Raw genomic sequence first — 18,046 nt, forward strand, 5'->3', positions numbered from 1 at the left:
CAGGATTCTGTAAGCATGACCACAAAATGGTGCCTTCAGAAATGAATCGTGAAATGACAATTCAGAGGACGACAGGCCTGACTTGGATACCAGCACCCAGAACCTCCTCCTCAACACGTTTGCCCAAAAAGTCAAATTCCTTTTCGTAGGCTTCTAGGCCCCCAGCTGATGAGTTTTTTCTTTTCTTTAGGGTAGCAAAAAAGATGAACACGTTTAGACTCTTTTGTGCAGAAGTAAGTCACACCAAGATCTCCATGCGCATTTTTTTTTTCCGTGCACCTTTTTAAGAAAAAAAAAATTGTATTATTGCAGCAAATGAGACATGTAATGGTGCAAAGTTCCTAGGAGAAATCTTTGTTCAAAAATTGTGTCTCGTTGCTGTGTAATGCTGCTACTGAAGTACAGAGAAGGGCCAGATCATTAACCTGCTTCAGGGAAGGTAAAGAAAGTATGATTCCACGTCCTCCTCCCAGCCCATCTTTTCTGTCTTGTGAGAGATCCCAAGGGGCCTGGAACCTTCCTCCTCCTCAGAAGCCGATGGCCAGTTAGTGGCAGAACCCACTGTGTTTGCCTCCCCACAAAACAGAAATTTGGGGTCCGTTCAAATATGTGAAAAAAAGATCTCTCTCAAACGCAAGGGCTATATGGGGCGCCTGGGTGGCTCAGTGGGTTAAGCCACTGCCTTCGGCTCAGGTCATGATCACAGGGTCCTGGGATCGAGCCCCACATTGGGCTCTCTGCTCTGCGGGGAGCCTGCTTCCTCCTCTCTGCCTGCCTCTCTGCCTACTTGTGATCTCTGTCTGTCAAATAAATAAATAAAATCTTAAAAAAAAAAAAAAAAAGCAAGGGCTATAAACACTCAGGAGAATGAACCAGTGTGCTCATTCTGAAGGTGCTGTCATGTTCTTTTGAGTAGAAACTAATGAGGCATCGTCATCCATCTCTTGTCCTGGCATCATGGCTTATTTTAAAAGAGTCGAAAATGAGACCTATCCTTCAGAGAAAAGTCACCCCTAATTTTCGCAAGTGCTTCATGTATCCCTTTTTGGCAGAGGCTGATTACTGTCCTCCAGAGAGTCCTTTATTTCCTCCATGTATTGTTGTCAGACCTGAATTTTTAGCTGGGCACATGGCTGCCCAGAGAAAGCAGACCTTCCCCTGGCTTCCCTGGTAATTAGAGGTGGCCACATGAATGAGCGCTGATCAACACGCAGGAAGGGAAGTGACGTGGGCAGTCTCTGGGGTCTGCTTGGTCCTCCTCCTTTCCCTCTTCCCACTAAAGCGATGAAGTCCTGATGGACGGGCTCAGTCATATCAGGCCACACAAAGGAAGGACTCACCTATGGGAAGGCAGAGCAACAAGAGGGAAGGTGCCTGGGTCCCTGGCATGGTGTTGCCCAAACAGCCCCAGGCCGATCACTCCTGGACTGTTGCTGCATGTGGGAGAATTTCCAACTCATGTCTAATCCAAAGCACAGGCATTTTATAGATGTGTTCTAGCTAAGGACTCTAGTATCCTAATGAAGCCACTCCACAAGTGGGTTTTTAAATGAAAACCAATTCAGGGAAGCACCCAGGAAGTGCCAAGTACCTTACAGCTATTGGTTTGGGTGCTGGAGAGTCAAAGAGAAAAGTACACACATCATCTGCCAAGGAATCTAGAAAAGAACAAGGGGTCTCCTAGATACTAGTTGGTAAATACACACACCAGCTACTGTGGTAGAAGGGCAAAGCTCGGGTGGGACAATTCCAGCACTCCCAGTGACACTGGTCCCATAAGATGCTCTACGATGGGTGCACAAATGTTTTCTGCAAAAGGCCAACTAGCAAATATTTTAGGCTTCGTGGGCCATAAGGTCTCTTATTACTGCTCAACTCTGCCACATGTGAAAGCAAAGTGTGAAAGCAGCCATAGACTGTAATAAGCAAATGGGTATGGCTGGTGGTCCAGGAAATTTCATTCATAAAAACAGGAGGCAGGGGTGCCTGGGTGGCTCAGTGGGTTAAAGCCTCTGCCTTCAGCTCAGGTCATGATCCCAGGGTCCTGGGATCGAGCCCCGAGTCGGGCTCTCTGCTCAGCAGGGAGCCTGCTTCCCCCTCTCTCTCTGCCTGCTGCTCTGCCTACTTGTGATCTCTGTCAAACAAATAAAGTCTTTAAAAACAAAAAAACAAAAAACAGGAGGCAGACAGCTCTCGCTCGCCAACCCTTGCTGTCTGGTCAAGTGTTTAACTAGGATAACCTTTTCTTTGGGACTTACAAGAAACCCAGGATGTTAAAAGCCTGGGTTTTTTAAAAGCCTATTTGATTTTTATTTAGGCCAGTATTCCCCAAATTTATTGGGCTACTTGCCACTTTCCAAAAAATCATGCTTGTTAACATCCCAGAACTGGCCTTCTAAATATGCTGTTGTAAACACTGGCTAAGTAACTCTTTTTAGCCAGTGTTTACAACAGCATATTTAGAAGGCCAGTTCTGGGATGTTAACAAGCATGATTTTTTGGAAAGTGGCAAGTTAATAAATTAATTTAGGGCACATATAAAATGAAAAGGTAATACAATGACACCGATATGCTCACCACCCAACCCAGTGGAAAACAACAAAGCATCATTAAGTAGCACACACCCCTCCTGATTCGATCATGTCATCCATCTTCCGGAGATCACTGTCTCTCCTCTCTTGGACATTTATCATCCTTATGCATGTTTCATACATTTTACTACTTTTACTCAATTCCTGATAATACGCAAACCGTTTTGCACGCTGGTAAACATTATGTAAATGTTAGCACACTATACAAAATCCTGCCTCGATTTGCCTTTTTTTTTTTTTTTCTCTTTTTGTACACAGTATTACATTTCTGGGGTTTTGGCTGTGTAATAACATGTAGATCTGGTTCATTTATTTTCCTCGCTGTCTGGTATTCTATTGAACGAACCTTTATTCATTCCTTGTCTTGCAGACAGCTTGTTTCTTTTCTTTTTTCTTTATTTTGCTATTATAAATACAGAATGAACATCTTTGTATATGCCTCCTTATTTCCATATGGAGGAGTTTCTCTCGGGTATAGATTGAAGAGTGGAATAACGCATTTTCAAGTTTACTTGAAAGTGGATTCGGGGGGTGGGGGCGTGCACCTGGGTGGCTCAGTGGGTTAAAGCCTCTGTCTTCAGCTCAGATCACGATCCCAGAGTCCTGGGATCGAGCCCCGCATCAGGCTCTGCTCAGCGGGGAGCCTGCTTCCCCGCCCCTCCCTGCCCCCGCTCTCTCTCTGTCTGCCTCTCTGACTACTTGTGATCTGTCAAATAATAAATAAAATCTTAAAAAAAAAAAAGAAAGAAAGAAAGTGGATGTGGAGCGCTACATGGGGGTACAGAGGCAGTCTCACCGCTCTACATCTTTGCTCAAATCTGGGGTCATGACACTGTAGCTTTTTTGCTTGGTTCGATGGGTGGGAAAGGGTATACCCGGGTGTGGTTTGGAAAGCATTTCAGGATGACTCGTGAGGTTGAGTCCTTCCTGTATACTTCTTGGCCAGTTGGCAGAATATTTCCACGTTAAGTCTTCACAAGGATATTTGACAACGGTCCGTGCTGAATCTGTTAGGTTGGTGCAAGAGGTGGCCGTGCACCCTAATTTCTAAGAGGAACAAAGGCCAGAAGCTGAGCCTTTCAAGACGAATCTGGGGGCCTCATTCAAAGTGACTTTCACATTTCCCCATATTGATTCTCTGACTGGAGATAGCCCTTTGGCAGAGACAGACTTGGTTTGAATCCAAGATGGGACACATTCTACATGTGATGGTGGGACATCCTAACTTCCCAGAGACCTGGTGTTCTCGGTGTGCCCAGGAAAACAAAGCCCACTCGTAGAGCTGAATGGAGCAGAGTGTGAGAGGCAGCCAGGATGGTGTCTGGCCCAGGCAGGTTCTCCATCGCTAGTTCCCTCTATCATCTGCTAAGGTCCAGGAGCGGCCACGAGTTGACGCTCCACGTATTTCTTTCCATTTTTGTGTGCCTCGGTTTCCCCTACAGGTAAAGGTCTCATTGCCATCTGCCCATCTAACGTCAGGCCACAAGATGGAATAATCTTCACGGCTAGAAAGGAGATCTTTGGAGATCATCGAGTTTGGGGGTTCTCAACATTTCGTAGAGCAACTTCATGAGCTGGTGAAAGAGAAGTTCATTCTGGAAAAATGGCATGCACACACAGCACTTTGTGAAGACTACAGACATGCGGAAGGAGGGAACCTGCTCCTTCCTTGTTATCTGGAGCTCCTTTGTTGTCATGGTTTTGTACTAAGTACTTTGTACCAAGCACAAACCTCTGTAAAAAGTACTGGCTGCCTGACTGATTGCAAAGGAAAATACTGTTCCTGTATAAATAATATTTTATTTTATTTTTTAAATTATTTTTTTAAAGATTTTATTTATTTATTTGATAGACAGAGATCTCAAGTAGTTGGAGAGGCAGGCAGAGAGAGAGAGAGAGAGAGAGGAGGAAGCAGGCTTCCTGCTGAGCAGAGAGCCCGATGCGGGGCTTGATCCCAGGACCCTGAGATCATGACCTGAGCCGAAGGCAGAGGCTTAATCCACTGAACCACCCAGGTGCCCCTATAAATAATATTCTAAACTAGAGTTTGAGAGATTTGCTGGCAGGAAAGTAAATATGCACCCTGGGTAGAAATTTAACAAACTCAAGGGGAGACCCCCGACAAAAGAAGTCCAAAAAAAAGAAAAAAGGAAAGTCCCTGTTCTCTGCAAGCTAAATCCCACATGGCAGACACAGACCCTCACATTGCCAGCTCGGTCAGAAGCTCCAGCTTGGAAGCAAGCCCCGAATGCCACTGAAGACGTAGTTCTCCGTGTCGCTGTGAGCATCCAATGTGTTTCTGTTTTGCTTTCAGCACTCTGAAAGCTCAGAACAAATTCCAAGTGTTAGCAAACTGTCTGTCGCCTGCAATATGGTTTCCGCCCACGCTGAGGCATAGAGAGCGCGGCTGCAGACAGTGCAGTTCTTTCCAGGATGTGGGGGCCGCAGCCTGGGGTTCTGGTGGTCCCTCTCCGCCTGGGTTCCCTTGGCACCTGCCACCTCACCTTCTTCAGGCTCTTCTCTGACCTAGTGTCAGAGTGTCTTTCTCCCTTCGTGTCATGGCGATTCCTCTGCATCAGTCCCTCCCCTGGGGCACTCTCACCTGCCCCCCGAGACATCGGCGGGCACTCATCTGCCAGCGTCTCCCCCAAAGGCCTCCATAGTTGAGACCTCTCTTGGAGACACCTGACTTTCCTGTGTCTACCCATGTCTCCATGATGAAGCCTCTTTGCATCTGCTTTAATCCAGGAGAAGTCTTCGTCTGTTGACTTTTAGTCCCAACAACATACCTACTAACTCAACTGTCCTCCTTCCTTCTACAAATGCCTACGAGACCCAGCTATGTGCCAGGCTCGGTGGTAGGTCCCAGAGTTCAGGTGTATCTGATTTCTGCCCCAGCTCTAACAAGATAAAAAAGCCCGCTGTCTCAGTCCGTGCTGCATGTCCCCTTCTTCTGGAATATTCTATGCCCCCTAACCTCTTCCCTAACTTCTTGCTCACCTGAGACAAGGCCCTGCCAATCAGGAGCCATATGGACCTTTGTCCACACACACCCTCCTTTCCTTCTGCTACCTCTTCCCTCTAGCGACCCCACTCAGGGGTCAATGCCACAGCGATGGGCGTGCGACTGCTTTGAGGACATGGGGTACTGGGGTACTCTAGCCAGCGATGGCCTTCAAAACTCTTGCCTGTCACTGGGGTGGGAGAGGGGCCCCCAGCTAGCTGGCCAGGTTGATTCTCTTGCTGCATGTTGGGGTGGCTGCCTCAGCAGTGGGGGCGGGGGAGGGTAGAGACTCGTCCGGCCTCAGTCTGGGCTAAAAACCATGTCCCTGGTGGGATCCTACCACGTCTCGTCAAGATACTCATCTCCTCCCTCTCCCTCGGAGGAAGGGGGCTATTGTTTTTGGCAACAAGGAGAAGCAGACCTTCTTGGACTTGAGTGGCGGAATAAGCATAATCACTTATCACTTTAATGTGCATTTACTATGACCCAGATGTGCTACATGGTTTATATGCCACGTGGTCCTAATAAATACATATTTAGTTTTTTAAAAGATTTTATTTACTTATTTTGGAGAGAGAGAGGGAGGAAGAGAGAGCATAAGTGGGTGAGGGGCAGAGGGGAGAGGGAGAGGAATAAGCAGACTCCGCACTAAGCATGGAACTGGACTCAGGGCTCGATCTCACGACCCTGAGATCATAACCTGAGCGGAAATCAAGAGTTGGATGGTTAACCAACTGAGCCACTCAGGCACTGCCCATAAATGGGTATTGTTTTATTGGATCCTTCCCACAACCTTATGAGGTGGGCAATTCCCTGTTTTGCAAGATACAGAAACTGAGGCCCAGAGAGGGGAGCAACTTGTCTAAGGTCACACAGACAGTCAGTGGTCAAGCCAGGACTGGAACTCAGGCAGTCAGCCTGCAGGGCCTACACTCCTAAGCACTGTGCTCTGCTTCCTCCCTATTAGAAGCTCGGGGGGTGCACCTGACACCTGGGCAGGCTGGTTTGGGGAAAAATCCATACACAGACTCTCCCATTTCAGTGGACAGCCAGCTCTCCCTGGCTTGGGCATTGTCACAACTGAACCTACTCTTACTTACCCCACATTGTCCTTGCCTCGTATTTGTTAAAAGCATCCCTAGCTACACACTCTCCCAAGACAGAAACCCCAGGGTGACTTTATGCTGTAAAAATCTGGTGAGGGGAATTGGTACTTCATGCTACAAAATCCAACATTTAAGTGAGTTTCCCTCCCATCTCTGTTCCCCCCATGGGATGGGTTGAATTACGTTCCCCATTAATACGCTGACATCCTAGCTCCCCACCCCCTTACCTGTGAATGTCACTTTGGAAACAGGGTCTTTCTGGATGTAATCAAGTTAAGAGGTGGGTCCCAATCCAATAGGACTGGTGTCCCCATAAGCAGATGAAAATGTGGTTGGAGACACAGAGAGAAGAAAGGCCACGTGAGGAGGAGGCAGAGATTGGGGGGATTCTACACAGGCCAAGGTATAGCAAGGGCTTCTAGAAGCCGGAAGAGGAAAGGAAGGATCCTCCCCCGGAGGATGTGGAAGGAGCACAGCCCTGTCGACACCTTGATTTTGGACTTCTGGCCTCCAGAACTGTGAGACCATCACATGTGCTGTTCTAAGCCATTCTGTCCAGGGCAGCCACAGGAAACCCATACACCCTGTTTTCCAACCCCCTCCTCAGGTACCGACACCACCCTGGGTAGCGGTTTCATATCTCCCCGTCCAGAGACAGCCTAACACAGATGGCAGATATACATGCATTCGTCATACGAAGCTGACACCTTATACGCTGTCCTGCGTGGTGTTTTTCACTTGGTGATACGGCCATTAAAAAAAATTCTGGTAAAGTATACGCAACACAGATTTACCTTTTCAAACATTTTAAAGGTGTTGTTCGGTAGCATTGAGTATGTTCCCACTGTCGTGCCATGGTCACGGTCGCTTCTCCCAAGAGCTTTTTCATCTTCCCAAACCAGAACTCTGTCCCCAGGCAACACTGTCTCCCCAGCACTCCCCCTTCCCCTGCTGCCAGGGTCACGCCTTACACCCTTCATTCCCTCACCCTGGAGGGGTCACTGAGTCCTGCCACTTCCACCTTCGCTGTGTGTCTGCCCCCCAACCCCTCAGTCCAGCTATAGCTTCTCTCGCCTGGGTTCCTGCAACAGCTTCTGGACCCCCGGCCCACCCCCGCCATCTGGTCCACACGGCCACCAGCCCCTCTTTCTCCAACATAAATCTGGGGGCGCCGGGGTGGCTCAGTGGGTTACGCATCTGACTCCTGATCTCAGCTCCGGTCACGATCTTTGGGTCCTGAGATGGAGCCCCGCCTTGGGTTACCCGCTCAGCATGGTGTCTGTTTGAGATTCTCTCTCTCTCTCTCTCTCTCCCTCTACCCCTCCCCCAAGGCATTCTCTCTTGCTCTCTCTCTAAAATAAATAAATCTTAAAAATAAAATAAAATAAAATACAAATCTGATGTCCTCTCCCAGCTTCAGAGTCTGCGATGGTTCCCACCTCCTGCACACACAGTCAGAATTCCGTGTGGAAGTGCGCCACACGTAGAGCTCAGCCCCACATCCCACGCCTGGTCCAGGGCCTGGCCCCCAGGAGGCGGCTCAGACCCGGGGATGCTCCCGTGGTCTGAATTCCTCATTTCCTCCAACACACGCTCCCACCTGGAGGCGTTCCGAGGTTCCCTCTGTGTGGACTGACTTCCCTGCCTCTCCTCTCTTCAGTGCCTCGGCCTCAGCACTCTGTTCACCCTGCAACACGCACATCAAAGGCTGCCTCCTGCCTGTCTAGCGCTCCTGGAGCCCGGTCTTGCCTGCCCGATGTTAGAAGAGTGACCACATTTTTCGGTAATTACTTGGAGGTCCCGTCTGTGCTGCCCGCTGCCTCCCTGGGTGGACACCGTAGGTGCTGGGTACGCGCCTGCTGAGCCCAGGACTGCCCGGCCGGCCAGCAGCAGCTCCTGGAGCAGGCTTTGAGGCCTGTCCCTGACATCATTAGGGGAGGACATCGGAGCCCCACAGTGACTCTCCTGGGATCACGAGAGAGCGCTTTTCTGAATTCCTGGAGGCGCTAGTGCACGGGCCTCAGTGTGGGGGTGGCGGGGGCTCTGCTGGGGTCACCCTGGGGCTTGCAGCACGGACTTCATGCCCACTGGTGGTGAGGACAGGGGTGGCGTCCTGGGGCTGTGCTTTCAGGCCAGCCCAGCCCAAGAGGCCTCGGGGAGCTGCAGGAATTTTCCGGAGCCGGGCAAGGACAAGGGCATTCCAAGGAAGAAGAGAGAGTAGCTCCCGACTCCGTGAGAGGCAGGGGAGCCTTCCAGGGCCCACGGAGCTGTGCCAGGGCCCAGGAGCTCCGCTTCCACAGGTGACCTTCCGAGGGAGAGAACGGGGAAGCCCCAGGTCTGGATTCGGGGGTTGATGTGGAGGTGACCAAGGGGAATGCTGGCCTGAATGTGACTCCAGTGTCCCCTGCCCATGATACCAGTGTACCTTGTCACACTGTCTTTCCCCTCCAGAGCCCAAGATGCTCTCCAAGCACCTCTTCAATTCCTATCTGCCCCACACCGGTTCACTTTCTTTGTAGCACTCAGACTCCGTGAAATCATCTTGCCCATTCGTACTATTGTTTATTGTCCGTGTCTCCTTAGTGGTGCCTCAGTCCTGGGGTCTCTGTCCTCTCTGAGCCCAGAACAAGGCCTGGCTCCACACAGATGCAGGAAGGACGGTGGGGAGCCTCTCTCCTTCTGACATCCACAGTCAGAACTCCCCTCCTCCGGCTGATCCTCTTATAGGAATGAAGGCCAACAGCTCCCACAGCATGAGGTCTGTCCCCTCGGTGACTCGGTGACCACCAGATGCTGTGGCGCTGATGTGGCACCCCTGTGCCCCCATGGGGCCTGACCAACAAGCAGCACCCCATATGTGTTTGGTAAACGAACCCAAGCTTCCAGCTGTCATTACAGGGCTCGGTGGGAGGCACCAGAATGTTAGGACAGGTACTCTTGGGGCACAACCTTCACCTTAGAACCCAGTTTGACCCAAAGTGGACAAATGACAAAGCCTGTTAACCTCTAAAGGTGGTCCAGAGACCCAAGAAGGGTTAAAAGTAGGTCAAGCTTTGGTGCGAATCGTTAAATTCATACTCGACTCCCTTCTGGGGGTCCCCAGCCCGTGAAGCAGCTGTCATTGCATCTTTACAGGGAATGAATCTCATCCCATGAGGCAGGTGAAGTGACTTGTCCAAGGTCACCTGTTACAAAGCAGCAGACCCAGGAGAGAGCATCTAGAGTGGAGTCTGGCACCTAGTAGTGCTCAATAAACACAGCAAAAGAGGGAAGAAAAGAACAAAACGACCCTGGTATCCCATTCTGACACCCTCTGCGCGGTGCCATTCCCAAACTTACCCATTCTGGGACAGCTCAGATTCTGGTGCTCCTTGCAAAAAGAGTAACTATTTCCCGGAGCAAGCTCAAGGTTCGGACAACCCCCAAATCCTGTTGCTAGGTGCTGTTTATTGGCTAAGTTAGGATTTGAGAACATGCCTTATCACCATTATTTCAATACAGTTCCACTCCGGAGCAGAAAAATTGCCTCTTAGAAATATGGGAAAATAAATAGCATTTAGTCTTTGTATTTCTAAAATGTTTCAAGACCAATCATTAATAAGAAAATGTAGAAACGCTGCCAGGATGTCTTATTTGTTCTTTCCTTTATTCTTTCTGGACCCCCTCTCCCACCTCCCCAAGGAGAGGGAAAAGAAAAGAAAGAAAAGGCTGAAAGTTCCAGGTTTAGATTATCTGATACTTTAATTAAGGAAGAATAAATGGGGTCACACTGTCAGCTCCCACACTGCAGTGGCATCAAAGGGTGTTCCTTTTGAACAAAACCCATCCCAGTGGTGAGGCTTTATCATTAGCTGAGTAAAGACAAAAGTGCTTTGGCTGCATTTGGCCAAGGTCACTCTGAAAATCAATGGCTGCACTAGGAACAGACCTGAGAATCCTTGACTCTGGTGGCTCTGTCCCAGCTGGTATCCAGGCTGCCTCCCACCAGGACACCTCGGCCAGCTGGTAGGTAATTATATGTGCTAATCGTCACGACAACTCTAGCCGCCAACACCAAGATCCCAAGTTCCTGAATTGGTTAGAGCATCCAAGGACCTGTCCCTTTCTAGGGCTGTTTACTGAGAGAGGCGAGCTCCCTCCTCTGTGCCTGGGGCTCAGAACAGGAGCCTACCTGGAAACTGGGAAGAATGAAGTCTGGTGGGGGGGAAGGGAGGGCGACAAGGAGACCATGTTGTTATCTCCACTCCCCAAGTCCTCTATTCTAGAACGCACCTGCCTCACAGTAGCTGTGTGACCTCAGACCATTTCCACAGCCTCAGTGAGCCTCAGCCTTCCCATCTGTAAAATGGGATAAGCAAGCCTGCCTTGCACAATTGTTGGGGATGGCACGCCGTGAAGACTGAGTACCAGGCACAGAGTAGGAGTCCAATACCTATCTTTTGGATATCTGAATGAGCCAATCTTTCTGCAGACTGGAGACAGCAATTCCTCCTTCAGGTCACATGAAATGAGGTGGGAAAATCGATGTATAGATAGGTCTGCATGTTGCCTAGACTGAAAAATACTTTTTTTTTTTTTAAAAAAAAACAGGTGCCTCCTTCATGTACTTAATTTAGTCTAGTTAATGGAATTTCTGAGTCTAATGAAATATTGTATTTTCTTTTTCTTTTCAAAAAGGATTTCCAAACTTGAACACTTGGCTGGGCCAGTCAATGATTATGTCTTCTACACACCAATCATGGTTCTGGAGACAAAAGAGTCAAGAATTGAGAGCTAAAGGACTAAAAATAGCCTGGACACTGAATGGAACTGCCTTACTTTGTCTCCCTGCTCTGCACCTGTGCATTCTGGCCTGCCCAGGGCATCTCGCTCATATCCTGTGTGCTTGGAAGAGCTCCGTGCTGGACTTGGGGCATGGAGATGGACACCGGCTCTTGGAAGCTCATGCTCCGTGTACAGAATTGCAAGAAGGAAAAGAATCATCTCAAAGAGGGTTGCTAGAATCCTCAAAGAGGACTGAGTCTAGGTCTAGTGTTGGGGAACCAGAAAAATTTTATCTCTGGGTGTCTGGGTCTGATATCTGACTCCTAACCCTGTCACTTAGTAACTATGTGATGCTGGAAGAATTACCTCGTCTTGCTGGGCCTTGATTTCTTCCTCCGTAACTTGGGATGGCACTACTTTCCTGGATAACAACAGCATCTCTTTTGAGGTTCACATGAGAAAACCTTAAAAGCTTTTAAGAATTATAAAGCGATATGGGGAACCTGTATGGCTCGGTTGGTTAAGTGTCCGCCTTCACTTCAAGTCATGATCCTTGGGTCCGGGGATCGAGCCCTGCATCAGGCTCCCTGCTCAATGGGGAGTCTGCTTCTCCGCTTCCCTTTGCACCACCCTCCACTGTTTGTTCTCTCTCTCTCTCAATTAAATAAATGCAATCTTGAAAAAAAAAAGAATTATAAAGTAATGCATAGCTAAAAGTCTCCATTGTTATTTCAGGGATAGTAGAGGCACGGGAGCAATGTTAGTTAATACTGACCATGTCGTGAGCACTTTCTTCCTTTCAGGCCTTGTCTGTGCAGGTGTGTCAAGGTCTTGGGCCCACCTTGTGCCTGCACCAACAACCTCTGACGGTGGCTGCTTTCATAATGGCGATGTTACGGGATGGGAAACGAGAGGTCCAGAGAGGGTAACTAGCTTGCCCAAAGACACACAGCTAATGAACTGTGGTGGATGGGACTCTGGAGCCCAGTCTCCTAACCTTTAAGCTATGGAGTCTCCTGAGAGCATGGCAAACAGGGAATGCTCGGCAGCCACAGTTAAGGAGACATCTTAGTTTCCCGCCACCCAGCAGACTCAGGACTATTGCAAAGAGAAGAGCTGGAGCCTCGAGGTCAGCTCAGATTCAAGATGTAAATCTCCTGTTGTAATCGATAACTGGCACATAGTAGGTGCTCAGTAAATGCTCCTTAGCCTCTCCCCAAGACATGCTCTTATTCCAGATGGCAAGGCATGAGGGACGGCAGTGTAGGTAGAACCTGCCCAGACTGCCTGCACAGAAACCCAAGGAGAGTACAACTCAGTGGTTAGGACTGTGGGCCATCCGGGTCCATAGCCTTGCTTCATCACTTACTAGTTCTATGATCTCAGGTGTGTTATTTAACCTATCTGTGCCTCATTTCCTTACCAAGTGGGCACCATAAAGTATCCACTTCCATAAGATTTGGGAAATATTAGTTATTATTCATCTGTGTAAAGCACTTTAAGTAGCCTAACATATGGCAAGCATTTGATAAACACCAGCAATGACTTAGATCAGCCCCTGCGTGTTCTCTGGCTGAAGGGCACCTCTGGGTCTTCAGGGGGCTCTGTTTTATGCTGCAGACTCTCCATTTCCTTGCAGACCCCAATCAGATCCTGGAAGGGTGGGAATCTCTGCGGTCTGGTCACATGATTGGGCTAGATGAAGGGATTTGAAAATGGTGATTACGTGTGAGTCTGAAGTCTTCCACAGTGTGTGTTCGGTGTGTAAAGTCTCTAAACTCTTTGAGGGTCTGTGTTCCTGGTTTGCCTCTATGGCATCTGGGGTTCAAGGCGTGAGCCTCTAAACTCATCCAGGGTGTGGGTTTCCAAGTTTGAGTCTGAAATATCTCGAGGATGTTTAGCATGTGAGTCCTCTTAAATCTTTGAAGACATTCGTCCTAAGGTGTCTTAAAAATTTATTTTTACTTATCGAGCCATAATTGATGTACGGGATTATATTAGTTTTAGATGTACCCAATAGCGTGATTTGACACTTGTATACATTGTGAAATGGTCACCACCAGAAGTCTTGTTACCATCTGTCGCCTGACAAGTTAATAAGCATTACTGAATATATTCCCCATCCTCATGACTTACTTATTTTATTTATTTATTTTTAAAGATTTCATTAATTTGAGAGAGAGGGAATGAGAGTGAGAGAGCATGAGAGGTCAGCGGGAGAGGCAGACGCCCTGCTGAGCAGGGAGCCCGATGTGGGACTTGATCCCGGGACCCCAGGACCATGACCTAAGCCGAAGGCAGTCGCCCAACCCACTGAGCCACCCAGGCCCCCATGACTTACTTGTTTTATAACTAGAAGTCTGTACGTCCTAATCCCCTTCGGCCATTTTGCCCACTCCCCCATTCCCTATGCCGCTGGCAACCACCAATCTGTTCTTTGTATCCATGAGTCTGAGTTTTGTTGTTGTTGCTTTGATTTTTTAAGATACCATATATAAATGAAATCATGTGGTATTTGTCTTTCTCTGTCTGACGTATTTCACTTAGCATAATTCCCTCAAGGTCTATCTGTGTTGTAAAAGGCAAGATTTCATTGGTTTTGATGACTAAGTAGTATTTCGCTCTGTGTGTGTGTGTGTGTGTGTGTGTATACATAAAATATATACACCACATCTTCTTTATTCATTCATCCATCGATAGACACAGGGTGTGTCCATATCATAGTCATTGTAAACAATGTGCAATAAACACAGGGGTACATGTATCTTTTCTAATTAGTGTGTTTGTTTTCTTCAGGTGGAACTGTTATTCCATCTATGGTAGTTCTATTTTTAAGTTTTTGAGGAATTTCCATAGGGGCTGTACCAGTTTGCATTCCCACCAACAGTGCATAAGCGTTCTCCCTTTCCGCATCCTCACTATAACACTTGTTTTCTTGTCTTTTTGCTAACAGTCGTTCTGACAGGTGTGAAGTGATCTCTGTGGTTTTGACTCGCATTTTCTTGATGACAAGTGATGCTGAACATATCTTCATGTGCTTGTTGGCCATTGGCATGTCTTCTTTGGGGAAATGTCTATTCAGATCCTCTGCCCATTTTATAATCAGATTGTTTAGTTTTTATTATTGAGTCGTGTGAGTTCTGTACAGATTTTAGCCTCATATCTTGAAATATAGATCACCAAAAAAGTTCAGTAACTCCACTTGTCAGCACAGATCCCCAATAGCAGATAGATATGAAACATTTAACAACTTGGAGATCTCAAACTCTGTGACAAGGACCCTCTACCTGCTCAGACAACTCACACGTTGGATACAGATGCCCAAACTTCCCCAAGCTCTCATATTCCGAGATGCCCACACAGCTTGTAAATGCAGACTTATAATTGGCTCAAGGGATTCACTCCACTGAACACAGACACCCAAGTTCAGAATGTGATACTCTGAATACAGACTCCCCAAATACTTCTAGAACCTCACAATCTGAAGAGAGACACAGAAACAGAGCGGAGGCTTGTGGACAGACCTATTTTGGGTACATACCCAAAACTCTCTTGAACACCATACACCAAGAATACAAACACCTAAACAGCCAGAGACCTCCCATCCTGGGAAACAGCTAGCCAGTTCAGGGCCCTCAAGAACAAAGACTCTGACCAGCCAATAGGCTTCACACGGATTCAGAGTGAAGGCTGATTCAGAGCCTTTCAACAGCTCAGAGGGCTTGTACTCTGAGTTCAGAGAGAACCACCAACCTAGGCAGGAGGCACAACCCCCAAGGAACCTAGGGTCTTCCAACCCTGCACAGGAAACACGAAAGAGCCGGGAGACTTCAAACCTGGGACACAGACCCTCAAGTTGCCAGAAAGCTCCACGTGTGAGCACAGACCTGCCAACAGACTTGTGACACAGACTTCTCAGCAATGCAGAGACCTCATACCCAGAGACACACCCCCCCAAACAGCTCAGAAGTATCACACTCAGGGACAGGGGCACTCAAGGAACTCAGAGACCTCACAAACTGAATGAACTCCCCCCCCCCCCCCCCCCCACCGCAAACTGTTGAGAAACTCCAGATGCTGAGGAACGCCAATCAAACCCACAGGAGCTATGGCCTCACACCTGTTAGAATAACTTTCCACAAAAAGCTAAGAAATAACAAGGGTTGGCGAGGATGTGGAGAAAAGGGAACCCTTGCATCCTCCTGGTGGAAGTGTATATTGGCATAGCCACCATTCCACCCATAGAACACAGTATGAAAGTTCCTCAAAAAAAAAGGAACTACCCTATGATCCAGTAATCCCACTTCTGGGTTTATCTCCAAAGAAAGTGAAAAGAAGACTTCAAATCCTGCAGCCTCCATGTTCGACTGTAGTGTGAGTCTCCATAGTCAAGATATGGAAATAACCTGAGTGTCTGTTCATGGAGGAATGGATAAAGGAGATGTGAAAAAAAAACTGTATGTGCATAATGGAATATTATTCAGCCACGAGAAAGAAGGAAACTCTACCATTTGCAACAGCGTGGATGGCCCCTGGGGCATTATGCTAAGTGAAATAAGGCAGACAGGGAGAGAGACAAACACCCGGTGCTTTCACTTCTATGTGGAATCTAAATCGAGCTCACAGAAACGGAGAGTAGAATGGTGGTTGCCAGAAGTGGGGGGGTGGGGACAAGGGGAGATGTTGGTCCAAGGGTACATGCTTCCTATTATAAGATGAATTTAAGTTCTGGGGATCTCATGTGCAACATGCTGATCATAGCTAAAAATACGGTCTCCTATACACCTGAAAGTTGCTAAGAGAGTGGGTCTTAAATGTTTTGCCCACAAAAAAGAAACGGTCACTGTGTGACAACAGGAGGGAGATGTGAGCTAATGTTTTGATGGTCGTCGCTGTGCAATATTTAAATGTATCAAATCAACACCTGGTACACCTGAACCGTCCACAATGTCATATGTCAATTACATCTCAGCAAAGCTGGGACATAAAGGAAATGATGACCATGACCCCCCAAAGACAGCAGAGTCAGGACAGCGTACCCACAGGCACACACAGCCCCCAGCTTCCTGCTTGTTGCATTTAGACCGGTTTTGACTCAAGCCGAGGGAGCAATTGCATTTCTTTTGCTTTGGGTGAAAACTAGCCCCCACCCCTCTCCGTGCATTGGGGTCCCTGAGGGGCCGAAGAAGAATTCCTATCCTGGGGGAGGGGAGACGTGGGTACAGACCTAGGAAAGAGAGCCACCCCATGTGGGCGACAAAGCAGAGACGTGCTCTTAGCCAGCCAGCAAGTGTTCCCTGCAAGGTGTTGTCAGAAACTACAGCAGGACTGGCCTTTCCTCCTTGCGGAGAGAGGGGAGGAGGGAGGGAGCGAGCGAGGAGAGCAGGAGGAGAGTAGAAAGGAGGTGCACAGAAAGAAGCACTCGGTTATCTGGTCGATCGCAGAAGCGGCGCATTCCCACGCAGCCTTGCTCCTGTCCTTCCGCGTCCCTGCAAGTGCAGGGACCCGCGGCTGGTCAAGCCCGCACGGTTCGCTGGGCGCCAAGCGCAGGGCGGGGCTCCGGCTGGCGGGCGGGGGGGAGGGGTGCCCAGAGCCCCGAGCCCTGCCTGCGCGCGGCCGGCCGGCTCCCCGGGGAGGGCGCCCCTTGATCGCGGCGCCCCGGCCCTACCTGAGCTGGCGCGGCTCGCAGTCCACACCGGGCAGCAGCAGCCGGGCCGCCTGGCGGACGTCGTCGCTGTCCATGGAGAAGCTGCGGCGGTGGCCGGCGTGCGCCACGGCCACCCGGATCCACTCCATCAGCGGCGGCAGCACGAGGAAGGGCCTGCGCGGGAGAACCGGAGAGAGTTAGGGCGGCCGGGTGGCGGGGGGCTGCCGGCTCAGCCCCACCCCCTCCTCGCCGGTCCCACCCCCGTCCCGCGCCCCCATCACCCGCTTCCCCAACCCTCTCACCCCTCCCTTCCGCCCCGGGGACCCTGCCTCTGATTTCCCGAGTGGTGGGAGAGCCGTCGGAGACATCCTGATCGCACTGGTGACCCCACTGGTGACCCCGGGGCAGGCGCTCCAGAGTCTTTGAGCCTCGGTTTCCTCATCTGCAAAGCTGGGATAAAGTGTGCCGATCCTGGGAGGGTTATCTCCCTCAGAGATCATGTGAACACACAGGAGATGGCTCACTTAAAGCACCAAGCACTGGGGGCCGGCCTTGGTGAAAACCCCAACAGACGCCCCAGGTGATGAGTCCTGGGGGCTCCCCATTCTGGGCCCAATCCTAAGGTGTCCTCCAACTCTCCCTTCTGGTCTCCCCACGCTCCCTTTGTGGAGCTCTCCCAGCCCCTGCTCTGCCTGAGCACTGGGCTGCCAACAGGCTAATTTTTAGCACCTGGGAAAGCTGCACAGGGCCAAGTGGACAGGCAGTCCTCCCGGAGATCCAGGCCTCGGGGATGCCCAGTCAAGGCCCACAAAACTGTCTTAGCTGGGGAGGGGAGGGGGCGGGGTGCGAGCCACGCCCCTGAAGCTCTGGGAGCCTCAGGTTCTCCACTGGCTAATGAGACCACAGCAGGGGACAGCTTGTTTGCAAGAATGAA

The 18,046-nt window shown here is 49.5% G+C and overlaps 1 protein-coding gene across 4 annotated transcripts in view; it reads right to left on the minus strand.

Annotated features, from left to right (window-relative positions):
* The window catches only part of BTBD11 (BTB domain containing 11), a 289,817-nt gene that overhangs the window by 59,564 nt on the left and 212,207 nt on the right, over window positions 1–18,046 (minus strand). For 3 of the 4 annotated variants that reach the window (XM_032346485.1, XM_032346484.1, XM_032346486.1), the window contains exon 4: window positions 17,134–17,286. In XM_032346485.1, the coding sequence (XP_032202376.1) occupies window positions 17,134–17,286 (153 nt within the window). Of the gene's footprint in view, window positions 1–17,133; window positions 17,287–17,441; window positions 17,617–18,046 lie in introns of those variants that run through there. The other variant, XM_032346487.1, reaches the window with a different exon arrangement.

This window comes from Mustela erminea, chromosome 6, assembly GCF_009829155.1.
Source record: "Mustela erminea isolate mMusErm1 chromosome 6, mMusErm1.Pri, whole genome shotgun sequence".
Lineage (NCBI taxonomy): Eukaryota > Metazoa > Chordata > Mammalia > Carnivora > Mustelidae > Mustela > Mustela erminea.